At 45.7% G+C, this 17,728-nt stretch overlaps 1 protein-coding gene across 5 annotated transcripts; it reads right to left on the bottom strand.

Annotated features, from left to right (window-relative positions):
- Positions 1 to 953: 953 nt before the first annotated feature.
- On the bottom strand, positions 954 to 17,613 carry DDB2 (damage specific DNA binding protein 2). Of its 5 annotated transcripts, none has more exons than XM_035539985.2 (12): positions 17,429 to 17,613; positions 15,423 to 15,557; positions 13,334 to 13,517; positions 11,075 to 11,205; positions 10,390 to 10,581; positions 7,640 to 7,806; positions 6,401 to 6,500; positions 4,849 to 5,026; positions 3,628 to 3,773; positions 3,191 to 3,355; positions 2,828 to 2,873; positions 954 to 2,158 (listed from the first exon to the last, which is right to left on the bottom strand). In XM_035539985.2, exons 3-12 carry the CDS (start codon positions 13,503 to 13,505, stop codon positions 1,908 to 1,910), a joined length of 1,548 nt encoding a protein of 515 aa, XP_035395878.1. In that variant the 5' UTR covers positions 13,506 to 13,517; positions 15,423 to 15,557; positions 17,429 to 17,613; the 3' UTR covers positions 954 to 1,907. The 5 variants fall into 5 exon arrangements, with proteins under 5 accessions (XP_035395878.1, XP_035395879.1, XP_035395875.1 ...); XM_035539986.2 differs by lacking the exon at positions 17,429 to 17,613 and adding an exon at positions 16,727 to 16,745; XM_035539982.2 differs by lacking the exons at positions 15,423 to 15,557; positions 17,429 to 17,613 and adding an exon at positions 14,297 to 14,433.
- Positions 17,614 to 17,728: the final 115 nt, after the last annotated feature.

Here is a 17,728-nt window from a genome sequence, read left to right as displayed (position 1 = left end):
GCTGCAGGGAACTTTATGCCAAGTGTTTACCACCTGCCTCGTAGCTTCTGGCAGAATACGAGACTGCAGCAGGCACCAGAAGCACCGGCACTTCACATGGTGATGCTGCACGTTCACTTCCTACTTTAAACTCCCTTTCTGGTGCAGTTCCCTTCTCCTCTTGGCGGCAGAAGCCAGATCTTGGGTTACAGACATTTCCTTTCCTTCCCCGATGGAGTACCGTGGGGGCTTTTCCCTACACCGTATTGGCATCTACCAACATGGGAACTCTGAATCAGCAGAAGCAACTTGCTGTTCTCAGCATCTTTCTCACCTTTTTGGCCTCTGAAGATAGCACCTAGGTCTGCTGCATAGCAAGACAGTCATAAAGAAAAAGCCACTGCCTGCGAGAACGGGCACAAGAAAGAGGTAAGAGAAAGTACATTGAAGGGGACCAGACCTGTTATTTTTAAAGGCAGCAAATTTTGCACATGCAGAAAAAAGGTTTCTATGATGATTTAGACATTTTGACTGTGAATGACTTTCTGTAACTGTTCCAATACATTTCCTTTTCGTCATTAAAATCAAATCCGCACTGAACTCCACTCCTCCTGTTCTCTGAGTTCACAGGGCTAACCCCAGTGTGCTCAGTGTTGGAAAACAGACAGAACGTACTGCAGTACACCCCCCTCCCAAGGGGAAACTGTGATTTACAGCCCCGGTAGCAGTCAGAGAATTGAGATAAACTAGTTTTGATGGCAGCAACCATGCATAGATACAGCTCATAATGCAGCCTGTCCAGCTATGAAGGGTCCATCGAAGACACAGTATTATGACTGACTTTTCTAGTTCTTGTACTGTTCTAGTTCTCCTAGTTCATCAGGGGAAAGGTCAACATCTTCTAACCTCCCAAACAAAAGCAGTTCAGCAGAATGTGCAAAGCACCCGCTCTATATACCACAGAAGGACTTCAGTTTAGTACAAAACTTTATTCATATCAATACTGCAAAACTACAAAAGTGAACACAGAGAATCTGAGCAGGCCTGGAGCCTGTCCCATCCACCAACCTCTGGAACAGCAGCAAGGCCCCGGACAGCTTTATTAACAAACTAGAATATGCAAAACTTTTCAGTTTAACAGCAGTTTTAAGATTTGGCTCTGAAACGGGGTGTCTGGAAGAAATCCCTCATTTCTGCTTTACAACACTCTTCTCCAATATTGTGACGTGCATAGGCATGGGTGAAAAAATTACCTAATTGGTAGCAAGAAAAAGCCTGGAGTTCTCGAGATAGAAACTACAGAATCAGTAGGTTCCCAGCTCTATACTGCCCCTGCATCCCACAAGGCAGATAAAGAGATCTGGCATGTTCTTTGTGGTCTAGTTAAATAGCTGCAAGCACAGAACAGGCTAAGCCTGAGGTTCTGACAGATGCACATTCTGCAAGAAGCTTGCATACGGGAAGGGCTGGTGTTCCCTAGGTCACCCAAGCTATCCATCACCTCACCCCTGCAAATATTCGACCTTTTCAGGACATCAGTGTCGCTAACAAAAGCTTCCTCAGTTCAGTGTGACTAGGACTCTCTGGGGACCCCATCATGAGCTGCTCCACAGCGCGCTACACGAGGTGATAACCTCTGTTACCAATCTGTTACTGGTAACAAGCAGATGTGGCAGGCTGGACGCAGTAACTGCAGCAGGATCTGAAGACCTCTGAAGTTTCCCTGGTGCCTCAGAAAATGGGTGGTAATTCCACCTGGAGGACGAACTGACAACTCTCTAGAAGGGGAAGCAAAGGGAATCAGGGAAGCAAGATCAGATCCAGGGAGGAAGGACAAAGCAAGAAGGCTAATGCCCTGCAGCACTCATGCTGCCCACTGCCAGCACTGAATTTGTCCTCTATGATCCAGAAAGGATCAAAAGACTAAATCAGTTTTCTAGATCCTTCCCTTTTCTCTTCCTCGCCTGTGATTTAGAATCTTTGCTCTTTGTTCTCATCTCTTCCACATCCCAAGACAGTAACTTAGCTTTCAGTTTGCTTGTCCCTGGGTTTGCCTGTCTCTGCCCTCCACGCCTGGACAAACTCCGGCTTCCGATCCCCTGTTCTGTCATGGCTTTCAGAAGATGTTCTTGCTTCTTCGCCACCATCTCCTCCCGGCTCCAGATCAGAATATTAAAGCCTGAGAGGAAAAATTAAACATTGTATTTGATGTAGATTTTCTGATGCACAATAACTTAGGCTATGCCGCTTAAATGCCAAAAATTCAAAATGTTTTGTCTGTTCTAAGACATTTCCAAGGTAAATAGGATACAAAGATATTTATTGCAGACAATCTCCAAACGCCCATGGAATTTTTCTCTAAGTACGAAATGTAATCAAGTAATTTCTAATCTCATCTGTCACAATTATAAGACATAAACCTATAATCAGTTGCCTTAATCCTGTACAGCCTAAGAAAAATTGAGTAATCTTGGCTGTGAAGCCTGGGAAATAAGGTAAGTCAAATAAAGGGAAAGTGCTACAGGCCTAGCCAGAAAAGGCCTTTTTTCCCCCATCCTGTGTTCTGGAACTGTCATATGGCCGGCAGATGGCAGCAGGGCTCAGGGGAGGCTTCTTCCCCTCCAGATCTCATGCTCAGGAATGCTTGAGAGATGACTAGCAACCTGTTTCGTAACTGCAGAAGTGGAAGACTGACAAGAAGGTCTTGACTTCCTTTACAGATGTAGAAAATTATAGGGGACTAGCAGTGAACGGGATCTGGGAAACCACACTCACGACTTGCTTTTAGTCTTGAGAAACAAGCTTACCCTTTCCTGGGTGCTTAGTGTTCCAGGTTCTCTTTACTTACCCATGCCAGAGGCCAGTGTGTCTCCCATAGGGTTAAATTTATTGAGCTGAAAGTGGAAAAACAATAAGAGTCTGTAAGAACATCACTGCTTACATAACAGAGGCGTAAGAGCACCACTGCTTACATAATGGCAACAAACAATCTGGAAAGCAGAATACTCCCTAAAGAGCATCACAGGAAACCCACAGATGACCATAGAACAGCCCTGCTCGAGTCAGCAGCTTTAGCCAGCAGCCACAACCCCACGAGACCGTGAGTCTGTCACAAGTAGAGAGGACGTTCCTATTGTTCTCGTCCCTAAAGCCCATCTCTTGGCTGCAGTTCAACACGCAGAGGTAGTTTTAGTTGCAGTGCCCAACTCACCGAGATGATACCAGATGCGTTTGGGTCATGGAGCTGACAAACCATCTCCCCGGTGTTTCCATCAAATATGTCAACAGTCCGTAGCTCATTCACTGTGTACCCGGGGAACTTCGGGTCTGGGTAGCGACCCGCTACAATGAGGTCGTAGCGAGGATGCCATGTCGCCTAGTCACAGAGCAGAGCGATGGGGAGTTGGAGAGGGGCAGAGCTGATGCTGACACACACCAGACAACCAGCAGCGTGAGCAGCAGTTTGTCCATCCCACCCACAGCCTGAGAAACACGAGCATCCTCAGCGGAATGCTCTGCAAGAGCTGCAGCAGTGTGAATATCCACCCACCACCATCGTATCCTGCCCAGAAATCAGACCATTTCTTTTAAAGCCTGCTGCTAGCACCAAGGGTGATGCTCCTCTCGGACTACACTGGCTTAACTCACCTTAATAGGTGTGAGGTGCTGGAACTGCCGATGTGGGTGTGGGATCAGATGCTGTGGCTTGGTCCAGTCTGAACACGAGTAAACCCTGATTTCATTGCGCTGGTCTGTACTCAGCAGCTTGGCACCATCTGTTGGGCTGAAGTAAGCTAGGAGAGGGGGACAACGAGGCAAACAAGAGATCACAATGCTGTGATTGACAAGAAACACAGAAGTCACATTTCTCTGACTAGAAAAACGTCAACTTGTTTCTGTTTTAAACTAAGAACGTACATGTAGCCATGTGCCCCAACAGAGAAAACTTCACCTGTCTGAAGCAAACTCAAAACTCTTGCAGTAAGCTGAAACCTACAGCACTCGGTTACACAGGAAGAATCACTATTCTCATTTCAGAGTCAGAAACAGACATAGCCAAGAAAGGAACTTGTTCATTCAGACGGGAAGTCACCAGAAAAGATGGAAACAGACACCTGCAGCTCAGACTTCCACAAACCGGTAAAACTGCAGCCAAGAAACAGCCTTGAGTCCCACGCCCTGCTCTTGCCAAAGGGACTGTCCCAATAAATTCAGTTTTCTCATCTCAGCCACTGCTGATGTTTCAACACTAACAAGCACAGTGCCACAGTTTGTACAGCAAGTCTGAGGCCATCTGTAGCTGCCCTATTTCACCTCCCTGCCTCTGGCCACACATTCCCACTGCCTTCCTTGCTTATAAGCACCAGCAAAAGGAAGACAGCTGGCATGCAGGAAAGCTTTTCAGCAAGAGAGCACAAGCATCCTCTCTGTTAAACCTGTAAGGCAGTACCTCAGAAAACAATGAGCTCTAACCTGCCTAGGATAAGTCTGTCAAAAAACAGAATTTACATGTGCTTCCACCATGAACAGCAATTCTGAATAATTTACTCCGAAGGTTAAAAAAAAATACAGGTTAACAAGTTATATCAACCTCCTCCTAAAGGACTCAGGTAAAATTCATGTTCAACTTTTGTGTTTAAAAGTTACATGATACTTGAACAATTTGCATCTGGCTGCATTGAGGCTTGCTCCAAAGTGTTTTAATCTCTTAAAAAAACACAAAGATATAACTGGAAGAGAGAATCAACTCATGCTTTTTGGGAAGAAAAGCAACATAGAATCCAAAACTCATGAAAAAAGGAAGAAAAACACGTGGATGGGAGATTCAGCGGATATCTGTGTGACAAAATTCTTATCTCATGAACTTACCTGCATTGACAGGTTTGTCATGAGGAAGCACATGAAGAAAATTAGTTTTGTCTTTGATGTTTCTGAGGTCCCAGATTTTGACTGTCTGATCCACAGATGCTGTGGCCAACAGCCACTCACATCGAGAGTTAAACTCCACGTGAGTTACTTTCTTCTTGTGCAATTTCAGCTTCCAAATCTGAAGCAGAGGAAACAAACAAACAAAAAAAAATCACACACACAAAAAAAAAAAGACTGGATTAAAAAAATGAAATGAGAATCTACTAGTGCAGAGTAAAGAGGTCATACATTTACAGAGTTTAAAAAAAAATAAAAATAAAAAACCTTCTATAATACACCTACTGGAAACAAGAAAGGAGAAGAATGACCTTGGAACTATTTAATCCTGGGAGAATCTCTGATCCACCAATTTATTACAGCTATAGGAAAGAAAAATACAATCCCTGTTTCATGGAGGGAAGTATTAATGTCACTGGTAAGACCTCATGTGGAATACTTCATGCAGTGCCAGTCTTGCAGCTGCAGGAAGATTAAAACAAACTGGAACAGGTACAGAAATGAGCCGCCAACATAATAATAATAAGGAAGGGCCTACTTTGTGGAAGATCAGAAAAGCTTGCTTTATCTTAGTAAAAATGACAGGTGATGGGATACAATTGGCTTCTAGAAACGTATCAGAAAAGAAATATAAGGAAAGGACAAATATTTCAATTAAGCAGAACAAATGGATATAAACTGACTATCAATAAATTTATATTGGATGCCAGAAGATTATTTCTAATCAAAGGAGTAAAGTTGGCCCACCCTCTATAATAATGGGTATCTCCTAAGTGCAGAAGAGCCCATCAAATTCTTTCACGAGAAAAAAATAAAGCAAGCAACTAACCTTTAATGCACAAAACTCATGTACTCGTAACTCTGCTCACTAATTTACACAGCTGCTTCTGGCCACAGCTCACCGGGCGGCACGCTTACAGATGTTACCCTTGCAGGCAGGACAAACGGTAACTCCAGTGTGGCGGTACAGCAGGCTCTTGTAAGCAGGGCCACTCCAAGCCTATTCTCTAATAGGTTTCTGTACTGCTTCAGAGTCTGCCTCTGCCTGCTCTCTCATGTCTAAAAGCAGTAGTGCAATTTATATCCCAATGTTTGTTGAATTACTGTTATGTACTTACTCCACAGTCATGGAAAGGCGTCCATCAAAGCAGTACCTCCCAAATGACTCCTATCAGTGCGCTAAATTTTTGGAAGCATGAAGGTTGCTGGCAGAAGGTATTTAGGTTCTTCAGGTTACCATATAATTACTCTGCCCAGTAACAAATACGTTTAAGAAAAGGGCAGCACATCACACAGTCCCTGTTTGAGAATTGTTACTACTGTGCTGACCAGCGTGCTTGGCAGAAGCGGAGGAAGTCTCAGCACCTAAACAGCGGATAGACTCATCTCCTCAGCTGCAAGGCACTTTTCCACTTCACTGGGCCCCTGTAGTGCAGGAAAGTACATGAGCCATGAAGATTACCGTAAAGGAGATGCTGTAAGGAGCCATACAAACCTCTTCACCAGAAGTGCTGAGCAGAACCACGTTGCCCAAATTATCGCCTGTCACCACAGTGCGGCAGCTTGCAGAAACATCAACGCTGCAGTACCAGCAACTAGAGGGAAAGAGACAAAAATCAGTGCGGCCTCCCACAGGCAGCTGAGCTCTGGTTCACATCTTGTCCCTTTCTGATAAAGGAGACTGCAACAGATTGTAATCGCCGTCTCCTGCCTGATCTGATGGGGTGGCCCTGAACATCAAGAAGGGGGCCGGTTTATCAGCAGTGCTTGCTTTTGGTGACTGAATATGAAACAATTTCCAAGTAATTTGTGAAGTGCTCATTAGATAGAGTGTGACACATGGGGACAGCAGAACATAATAAAGGCTGAGAAGTCCCTTGGAGCCTGCACATGGATACACCTTGGGAAAGATCAGAACACCCATGCAACACTGCCAAACATACAGAAACAGCTTTAAAATAAGGTTTTCCACAACACAGTGAAGCAGCAGTAAAGAAAAGACAAAAGCTTTGGATTGGAAAGTTGCACCTCTAAACCGTCTCAACTTCATGCTCCAAGAAACAAAACCGAGTAGAGACTTATCTGATAAAGACATATTTCTTAACCCCAGCTCTGCTGGGAGGGTAGGGCCAGTGAGAGTAAAACTGGGGTCCTTTGGGAACCTCTAAGGAAAGCTTCACTTGCAATTTATTGCAAATTATTTTTGAATTCAAGGCAATGGGAATTAACATGGTAAGCCTGAACACTCCAGAAGGCAGTAAGGTAAACTCAGTAAGCTGAAACTTTGATTCTTCAGGAATGTTTTTTGGCCTTCCTCTGCTGCCTGAGCTGCTGCACACAAAGCGCCCAGAACACAGATCACAATGAAGAGCAGAAAGCACATTCTGCTCTTCTCACCTCACACTTTATACAGCAAAGCTTTGTCAGTACCTGCAAGACAGGAGATGGCGTCACCAGAAATAACAGCAGAAGATGCATGCAGCGCACTCAGCTACTGCAAAAACCTAGGTGCCCTGGGGCTGCCTAGCTTGCCACCCACCCTGCAGCGCTGGAGCTGGGGCCAGGAGCCTGTCTGTGAGCTTCCTCACAGGACCACTTCACACCAAGGATCTCCTAACACTTGCAAAGAAGCAGATGTTAGTGAGCGCGAGCAGCACTAACCCAGCGCTAAGGGTTAACCATTAACCACAGCATTAAGGAGCAGAGATTCAACCTTGCCCTGCTCCCTCCTCACCAAACATTATGGAGCTCATGGCCACAGTCCGGGGCACGGGAGATCACCTGCACCGCTCTGCCCTCAAGGTCCTGCAGGCTTAGGGTGCCATCCCCTGATGCCACATAAAGCTTCACTGCCTCATAAGGACTGAACTTGATGTCTCCAAGAGAATCTCCCGGCCCTTTCTGGAATACACACAAAGCCAAAAGGCATCAAGGTTAGAGTGGAAAAAAAATCTTAATACAACTCATCTCCTGGAACGCACTGCCGGTTTCCCAAGGCACGATGCTCCGCCTTCTGACAGGGGATGCATATAAGATCTTTCTGATCTGTTTCAGATCTGCGCACGTACATTCTGAGCCCCTAGGTTCAACCCCAACGCTTTGGGCTGCAAACCTCATTAGCAGAACTGCTTCCCTCTGCTGCTGAGGGAAGGACAGGTATACAGGGAACCACCTGGCTCAGACCAGCCTTGGGAGATCAGAAGAAAAACCAGCACCACTGCATGCAGAAGCTACCTAAAATCTCATGACAGCACTGCACCAAGCTTTTCTTACAGAGGCTTCGTTCACCAGTTCACTACAGCCTACTTCCAGTGCCCTACCTAGTCCTTCTCAAGGTATCAGCAGGCAGCACAAGAGCAGTGCCAGGAGAACTTCTACTGCTAGCTACAAGGCACAAGAACCTCAATGTTCTTCCCCATTCCATCTACTGAGGAAACGTGGACAACATACACAAAGACAGAAAAGAAGGATGCAGACTGGGAGTCCCCAAACTCTGATCTGCACTCCTCTGCTGCTCACAGAGCAAATATTTAATAAAGTCACACGGTACACATTAGCTGTTAAGAGGCCAATGAAGACGAAAAGCCCACCCATAGAGCTTGCCTGTCCTCACAGCAGCGAAGAAAGACTGCGTGTCCTTTCAAATCCAGGCATTACTATGACAGGGATCCACTGGGATACGAGGTCTTCCTGTCCCACCTTGCCTATCTGACCAGTCACCCCAGCACCACTAGGGCTCACCTTCTGCCTTAAGACAAGCCTGCAGCTGGAACAGCCGCTTTGGAAACCAACCATGAAACCTGCTACCAGAAAGAATCAGGTGGAGAAAAGCAAAGAGGAGGCTAACCCCATTTCTCTCACTTACCTACAAGCACTGAAGTAACTAACTGAAGAGGTCAGGCTTCCTCATGAGTCCACAGACTAGTGTGAGAGGGTGATTCTAAACACAGGCAGATAGAGTTGCCTCTAGAGATTCATCTCCTCATTCCTCTGAAGGATCCAAGTCTTAATTTCGATATTTTATATAAGAAGCACCAAAAGTTAGGTGGGACGAACTGGTGTGATCCGTATGACATGTACCACTTAAAGCCAGGGATGTTTGTGGAGAAGGACTGAGGGGACTACAGATTGCTCGGTAAAAGCCATCTGGCAGCGAGCAGCACCGCTACCAGGTCAAGAGGTCAGAAGGTCCCCAGGGCAGAGCTACAGAACACAGAGCTGAGGAAATCCACCCCACACTCCCACATGTCACAGGTAGTAAGCAAGCATCTATGTCCTTTCCCTTAATGAGGAAGAGCTCTCTCCTACCCACCACCCCATTTCAGAGAAAAATAAAAAGGGAGAGTGAGCCTCCTCAGAAGGGAGAGGACTTTTGAAATTTAGAGGGTAAAGGAGGTCTACGTGGAGAAGAAGCCCAGCTCCCACATATTAGAGACCAGCATCTCTCTCTCTCTCTGTAGTGCTCCTGCCAGCAGGACACAGAGGCCCAAAACATTGCTGTATTTCTTACTCCCAGTCCTCGGAGATGGTGAAGACCCGGAAAGTATTGCCATTAAAATCCTGCAGGGTGGTAGTGCCGGCAACTGACGAAGTGTACAGCTGGCTAGGGTTAAAAGGGTTAAACTTCATTCCTGTGATGGCCCCTCCAGCTCCCATCTACAAGGAAGGGGATGAACAAAAGAAAAATCCACTGAGTGATGGGGAAGGAGGAAAGCGTGTTCTCTAAGTCTGCATTCTCTGCTACGTTCTTAACAGCAACAGCAAAACACACCACAGCCCTCCAGGAGACAAAGACAACCATGCCTTCCCACATGACAGTTGTCTAGGCAGCTGCCCCCCCAGAGAATAGAACTGCAACTCCGCCAGTCCCCCAGCAACGTGCTCCTTGGCTGACATCACACTATTAACAAAAAAGAAATACAACCCTGGAATTTTTGGAGGATAGAATTCCTTCCAGTGCACACCTATGTTAATTTAGGAAGGGACAAAAGAGTCTTTTAAAGTCCCTGTAGGAATGCCAATGGCTGAATATACTATGGGGCATGCTAGCTATACAAACCACTCATTCTAGCTTAGTTTTTTACTTCAGATGAAGGAACTTTGTTTCTCTCCACTCAAAGATGTTTCTTCATCTGACACAGAATAAAAGGTGAGCAGAGAAAGATCAAGACCTAAACCAGACAGACCCTCTCTGCCTATTTGCTTTTGGCATCCCTTTAAAATAAATGTTTTGCCAGTTGCTGAATTTGTTTTCCCACTGAACACACATCAAGTACAGTTTCATTATGAATTTACTCAACAAGCCTCTGTTCTCCCTAGTGCTAGAACGATCTGGAACTGAGGAATGACATGCTGCTGCATCTCAGTCCTGCCCCATGGCTGGCTACTCTGCAGCCCAAGGCCTTCATGTGTTTCTCACAACAGATCTCAGTTTTGACCTGCAAATATTTGGCGGTGCTCCAGTTTTCCCCTCCAGAGACTTACCCCTTTTATAAAGCAGGTTTTAGTAAGTACTTCGTAGTCCCACAGAATGATGTCTCCACCTTTGGAACCAACAGCTACAGTACTTGGGTGTGTTGGATGCCACTCCAGGCATGTCACTCTCCTGTCAAAGGGACTTGCTGTTCGGAAGAGGCGGTAGGAGGTCAGAGAACGCAGAAAGGGCAGCTGGAGACACTGTTACAAAGATAAAAGATAATTATGACTTTTGCAGGGATCCCTGAGTATCTCTGAATGAGGAGTGCTAACAATTTCTAATCACCACCAGTTGTAGGACATTCACAGCAAAGGCTAAGCTCCTCTGTGCAAGGAGTACATGCTGTGCCCAAGGGAAACAATCTGGACCACGCAAATCCACATCAACCACAGAACTCAGAAAGCAACAGAGAACTGAGAGATACCATGCTTTAAATGACGTACAGGGAGCTAAGCCTCTTGGGCTGAGCTAAGAAGGCAGGATAACTAATATTAACGAGGGAGGATAACACGTCTCCCTGTCAGAAATAAGACCTTGATGACTATGTCATTACTGTGCATCCAGAATGTTACACTTCACCTACAGCTACAATGTTACAGGCCTCCATCCAAATTGCTTGCAGCTTAACAATACAGCACAAAAAGAAAAAAAGAGTTAGGACATCGAACAGGTCATGAAGGAGGAACTCCTCACCTGCCTGAGCTGTGCCCGGATGGAGCCTCCCAGCATGTTCTGGTAGACATAATGAACAATGCTGCACCGCCGCTCCAGCTGATGGAAAAGGGCTCCGGTGTTTCTCGTCACAGACCCACCTCCACTCCGACCTGCCAGAGAGGAAAAGAGTAAAACTTACTGGGAGCCAATGCCGGTCATGCTCACTCACTAAACAACACGGGAAGACGTCTGCATTTGCTGCTAAATCCACGAAAAGCTTCAGCCACAAGTGAAAAGACTAAATGACTCTTACACGTCTAAGGTGCAAGCAGCCTTTGCAACTGTGGAGCCCAGTGCTTCCCATAGGCTGCCAAACTTTTGCGTATGCTTCCTCATGATAAAACTTCCTTCTCCTAGCCAAAGATTTAGCAAAAAGACAGCACGAGAGGGAGGACTAAAGCAAACTCTCAGGTGGTGCATCTCTTGGACAGTATACAGCTTGAATGGTTCATACCCAAAATATACTGAGGCCATCCAAAGCCCCAACAACTTGGCAATATGCAGTGGGGCGGGGGCGAGCCCCTGTGTACAGGGGAAAGAAGGTCAGACTTGTGAAGAGCAGAAATGTTACACCTGAAATTTCCCCAAGTGTAGCAACAGGAGTTCCCCCACAGTTCCTGAAATGCCTGCTTGTGAATGAGAATATTCTATCTGCTTGTGCTGTAGCCCATACAGTCTGCCTACAGCACTGTGAGGTTTGTTTTTGATAATAGACTTGCTGACGCCTCATCGCCTGAAAACCTTTCTGTTCAGGGTGATTTTTGCTGAGAGCACAGCATGCTTCTACATTTTGTTCATGTTCCAAGTTTTATCTTCAGGGACCTTTAGATAAAAACAAGATCTGTTCGCAGTCCCATGTCTATGATCTAATCATCCCCACGGCAATAGACTGTAACACCTCAGTACATCTAGATGTCAAATGAGAAAGATGCCTTTCTTAAGAAACAAAAATGCTATTTTTATTTCAGGATACTAATGAAAAAACAGAAGACCAAAAACATAAGGATCATTCTGTGTGATTAGAACCTAAACAAAATCTTCCTTTAATGCAAGCCTGAAGCCTAGAGACTAAACTTCTTTATTCACATGCCAACATAGTGCTAACACTTGCCACACCTGTTGAAGTGGGCATACAAGGATTTATATTTTAATTCCTTTTTTCCTCTTTTTTTCTTTTTTTTTCCCTCCACAGAAGAATTAGCATCCACAGTTCCTTCTTCAGAAGTGGGCATATTTTTTCAGATAGAGTTTGGTTACAAAGGATAATTTACTAAGAAAAAACTTCAGGCCTTGTTAGAATTTGCTGTAGGAAACACTTAAAAAGAGATTTCAACTGCAAGAAACTGGACCTGTCCTATATAATTTAGAAGAAAAAATATTTTTTTCCAAAATATATTAAAATCAATATATAAAACAGTAACAAAGTATTACAATTTTCTCTGGGGGTTTGGATGTTTTTCTCACAAAATATGTAAAAAGAACAGAAAAGCTCAAATGCAAAGGTCTTGGTCTTTTTAAGAAAGGTCTTAAGGAAAAATATGATTGGTCTCTTTTTCCTCAAAATACTAACTACATCCAACTCCCTCTGAAACTTAGGGGAACTACAGGTGCTCTCCGAATCGGAAAATCAGGCCGTGAAGTTACAATGAAAACCACATAGATAAGTTAACTAGAGAAGATGCTTTAACTATCCACAATTACGTACAGAACACCTTTCCAACAAGAGTATTTTGCCTCCATGACCACTGTTCACACTGCCAACTGCTCCAAATTTTATAACTCCTACTTGCTTTAGGAAAAGTTAGAATATGCACAGATCAGGTGGAAATGCCAGTTTAGACTGCATGCTGTAGGATACCAACCTTACAGCTATGAAATTGCATTAAGAATTGCATGGAAGAAAAAATGATTCATTACCAAGGCTGTCTGTCCTACAGTAAAGCAGATATCTGGTAATTCAGGAATTCCACAGAACTCTCCAATGTGCTGTGATGGCATTATCAGTGGGCAGGCTTCTACCAAGGGGTACAGAGTCTCAAAAATGAAGGACAGACGTGCACAGACACACTTTCACTACACAGATAATTGGAGGCTGCACTACCCTGATACATGTCTGTGTATCACTTGAATATGTAACAGAGTCATCTGAACATGACTCTTGGCATTCTCCCTCTTCAACTAGTTGATGCCTGTGATTTGGGGTAAATCTGGCTGGGAGAAACAGTAAAAAAGCATTACCGATTTTTTCTAGGGGTTTGGATGTTTTTCTCAGAAACAATTTCTTTGCTAGTGGTTCGTTCTCTAGTTCCTTGTAGTCCAGTTTCCTTTTCCCAGACGATTGTGTCTCTTCTGACCAATGCTCATGTGCCCTCTCATGCTTCTTGTCCTTTGGCTGATTTACTGGAGCCATTCTGTCTGACCACTGGAAGCAAATAAAGCACGGAAGGTAAGACTGTCACAGACTTTTAACCAGACGACAGAGAGGAAAACTGGAGTGAAATTTATCCCAGTGGCCTGGAAGTAGTGATTATACCTGTAGCCTCTTTCATCAGCATGACAGTAGCTTTTTGTTGTGCTCTGCTGGAGAGGGGAACAGGTTCAATAAACTCTTCTTTGTTCCCATATGAAAATGAGTGTATCCTGAAGCACTAGGGTATGTTTTGACAGATGTGCTTCTACAGAAATTTTAAGCTTAAAACCCACAGATCTGCATAAAGCACATCTGTGCAACCACATAATACCCTAACTGTTCCTGCAGCAGCTCACACTGAGCTCTTCAGATTCAGCTAAGGAAAAGGTCTGAGCTGTTACGGAGACGGCCAAGGCTGACTGCTTTCCCACCGAGCATGTTCAGAGGACGCTTCCTACGGAACGGCCACCACCTGATATCTGGGCCGGGCTCCTGCGCTGCGCGGCAAACACGCTCCGACTGTTTTTCACCCCGGCGGCTCGTGTTTGGGCCCCCCCCCGACGCGGGCTGGCACGGCGCGGGGCTGCCCCAGCTCTCCGCCTCCTCCTCCCGGCCGGCCGGCGGGCGCCGCATCCCCGGGGGCTCCCCGGGGAAGAGCCTGCTCCGGGCCGGTCCCCCGCTGACGCCGAGCTTATTTAGGGACCAGCCGTGAACGGCCGCGGGCGGTGCGGGGCCCGAGCCTCCCCACACGGCGCCCTCCCCGGGCCCCGGCCGTGCCGCCCCGCTCTCACCTGCGCTCCGCCGGCCTCCGCAGCCCCGGCGCGGCCCAGGACGGCGGGCGGCAGCCGGCCCCTCCCCGGAGCTTTCATAACCGGGGCGGGGAGGAGCGGGGGGGCAGCGGCTGCCGGCCCCGGGAGCGGCGCCGAGCCCTGAGGCGGCCTCGGCAGGGCCCCGCCGCCATCTCGCAGCCCCGGCCGTCAGCGCCGCCGGGCCCGCGGCCGGCCCCAAGCGCGGGGAGAGAGCCTCCGAGGCGGCCTTGGGGGGGTTAACGTCGTCTTCTTCGGGACTTGTGCTCCTAGAGAAGTGATGAGTTTCTGCGGCGCCAAACGGGGTTATTAAAGCTGCGCGGGGAGGGCCCAAAATAGACCAACGGAACAGCGCCCGAAAAAAGAAGAGATACTATTTAAAAACACGACTTTCACAGCAAGATGCACCTGGTGTCGAGCTGTGGTAGAGCTCAACAGAAAAACATGCGCTTTAAAGCTGGGGAAAAAGTCAAGTCCGGATCACCTCAGAGACTGCCGGACCTTACCCTGGGCAGCAAAGGAGAGAAACAAAGACAGTCCCCAGCTGGAGGTACACACACCTCCCTCCCTCTCCATCCAGGAGGGAGGCTGCTGCCTGTCTTGCCTCCAGAGCAGCAGGCATCCCATGCTTCAGGTCCCCATTAATATTCAGAGTAATAACGTCCTGTCATCCACACAGCTGGCTGCGAATACAGGTCCTAAAATATCTCTGTGTAACCACTCCTGCAGTTGTAGGTGTGTTGTTTTTTTTGGGGGGGGGACAGGGGGTTCTACTCAAGTTACCTATACATTTTCTCACATATTAGGAAACGAACTGAAAAACTACTAGGAGAAGCTATAAAAAGCCAAACTCCAGACCTTTCTGCTGCACTGCAACAATGTTGTATTAGTTGCTAGCATCCTAAAACTGAGTATCAGAATGACCTGAAAAAAAAATCATAACCGCTGACAGATGTCAGTTTTGACATGTTGACAGACGTCAGACATTTTTGAACATGTATGCCAACCTGACCATAGTCTTACCAAGCACTTCTGTAATACACAGCATTCTTCTGAGAATTGTATCCATTAACAAAAAATAGCAATAGCAATAACTGAAAGTAGTATTTACCTGCTTTCCTCAGAAGCCTTGAAGGCTTGATTTCTGGGAAGGGAAATTACTATAGAAAAATAGCCTCCTTGTCTTGACAACGATCAACGGTTTCGTCTACAGGTCTGCACAAGTCATCGTCATCAGAGGCAGAAGCTGTGGAGGTCATTAGGAATCACCAACAAATCACCAATTAAAGGACATAAATCTTAACAACCTCTGTTTTTCACATACAGTAAAAGGTGTACATTTCTAAGTCTGTAGCTGAAGACAAATGCCCCGATACCAACTTTCTTCAAGCAGATTGAAAGACTTGTATTGCTTTCAATGATCTATGTCTTAATCCCAAAGTAAACTCCAATGGTGTCATCTAGGTTACCTCCAGCAATGTTGTGTACTTCCTGTCCCCATTCCTTTCATCTTCCAGCGTTTGCTTCCCTGCACAGAGGGCATGCACAGCAACCTACGGGTTTCCTCATTGCGCTGTCATGGTTAGCATTTTCTATCAATTACTAACACCACGTTTGCTTTCTCTCTCAAGAGTCACCAGATTATTTTTGTAATTGTTATTCACTAAGGACAAGAATAGCAGATCACAAATCATGCACAGCAGAAAGGCTATTGGCATAGAGTGCCGCCGATTAGTACTGGTATGCCAGTACTAAGCAGACGTGGTACAAAGCAGGCCAGAGAAAGAGTAATTTGAAAATAATATTCTGATATGTATTTACAGGCTCACACTCTTCAAACTAATGTATGCAGCAAAGTCAAAGGAGTATAAATATGCATGGGCTGGATATTAGGCTTGTTTTTACAATGCCTTCTGTCTGATGTACGCTCTTGTTGAGGTTTCACCTTAGTTATAGATCACAGTTCTCTATTAGAGAATGAAGCTGTCTTGTTGCTGGGTCTGGTAAAGCTATATTCTGACTAAGACCGTCAACTTCATGGTATTTGTAATACTAGTTGGTATTTTGCCTCCTTGTTGCCAGGACCTTTTTCCAAAGCGTGAATGTTTTTGGCTACTTTAGTCTGACTACTGATGTAAAGAGTACCATTACAGCAACTTGAGTTTTGCCTGCAGATGCAAGCAAGACTTATATTCTGCTAAAAGGTAGGAAAAATTTTTCAATCCCCAAGAGATAAGAGTAAATATGCTATCTAACCTCCTTCTATCCCATGACCTTTACTAGGCTGCCCTGCATCAGGAAAAAGAGCAGTATTGCTATTCTAATGATCTTGTTTACCTGAGCACTCAATTTTCCCTAAGCAATTCCAGTCTTAGAGGAAAGGAGTGAAACAGCCATGTTACGTAGTAGCCTCACCACTTAGTCTGTACTGGGGACAGCCAGATCCGAAATGGAAGGCATCTCAGATGCTCAATGCATGGAGTATCAGTATCAAAATCTGCATAACATAAGGCAAATGCTGGATAAAGAATATTAATGAATTACAGGTTTTTGCTTTCCCCTACCTCATTAATGTATGTAAATTCGATAATGGCATTAAAATCTCATATTTGATTTAGAGAATCTCTATGCCAAAGAATTGGCACTGGTTTTGTTCATTTTTTCAGGGGTGGTTTCTTATTTTTAAAAGAAAAAAATATTATTTTAGTAAGATAAAAAGTTAATGCTTATATTCTCAGTGATAATTAACTTCTAGGGTAAGATAAATGTCTTGAGTCACTTTTTGAAAGTACACTCACCGTTGTACCACATCCAGTGACATATCATGGGAATCTACACAGGGGAAAGTGAACTGAGGATTGGCCCCAGGGCAAAATAAGTGGAACGGTTTCTAAGATCTCCTTTCTAATAGGAATTCATAGTCTCTGAAGGTCCACTGTAGAGGTACTTTTCTACCTCCTATAAAACTTGGGGCAGTTGTAAAGAGAGAAAGCATCCCTGGACTGCTCCAGAGAAGCGGGAGCACAGATTTACGGCATGTTCTTTCCTCTCTCCCTCCTGTAAGGCTCTCAAACTTTCCTCTCTCCACTGATTGCATAAACGTCACGGCAAACTCACAGTTGGTCCTTGGAGGTGGGTCCCAAGTCTCTTGGAAGCAGTCAAGAGGAGAGGGGCCAGCGAGGCCTCCAGGCGCTCCTCTACACGCTCTGTCCCAGCGTCATGGCAAACCACACCCGAGGCCTGGCGCTAGAAATGGAAACTCTGGCACACAAACCTCCTGGTACTTCGAAAAAGCTGGCTTCAACCAAGCGACTCTGAAAAGATGAGGTCTGGGTTATTCAGGAAAAGGTTTCCAGAGGAGAGAGCAAACGGACTGAGTCAGCTCTGAGGAAGTGAGCCAAAAGGCCACCGCGCTGA

This window comes from Cygnus atratus, chromosome 5 (genome assembly GCF_013377495.2).
Source record: "Cygnus atratus isolate AKBS03 ecotype Queensland, Australia chromosome 5, CAtr_DNAZoo_HiC_assembly, whole genome shotgun sequence".
NCBI classification, from domain to species: domain Eukaryota; kingdom Metazoa; phylum Chordata; class Aves; order Anseriformes; family Anatidae; genus Cygnus; species Cygnus atratus.
The sequence above is the reverse complement of the archived record's forward strand: the minus strand, read 5'-3'. Positions and strand labels throughout refer to the sequence as shown.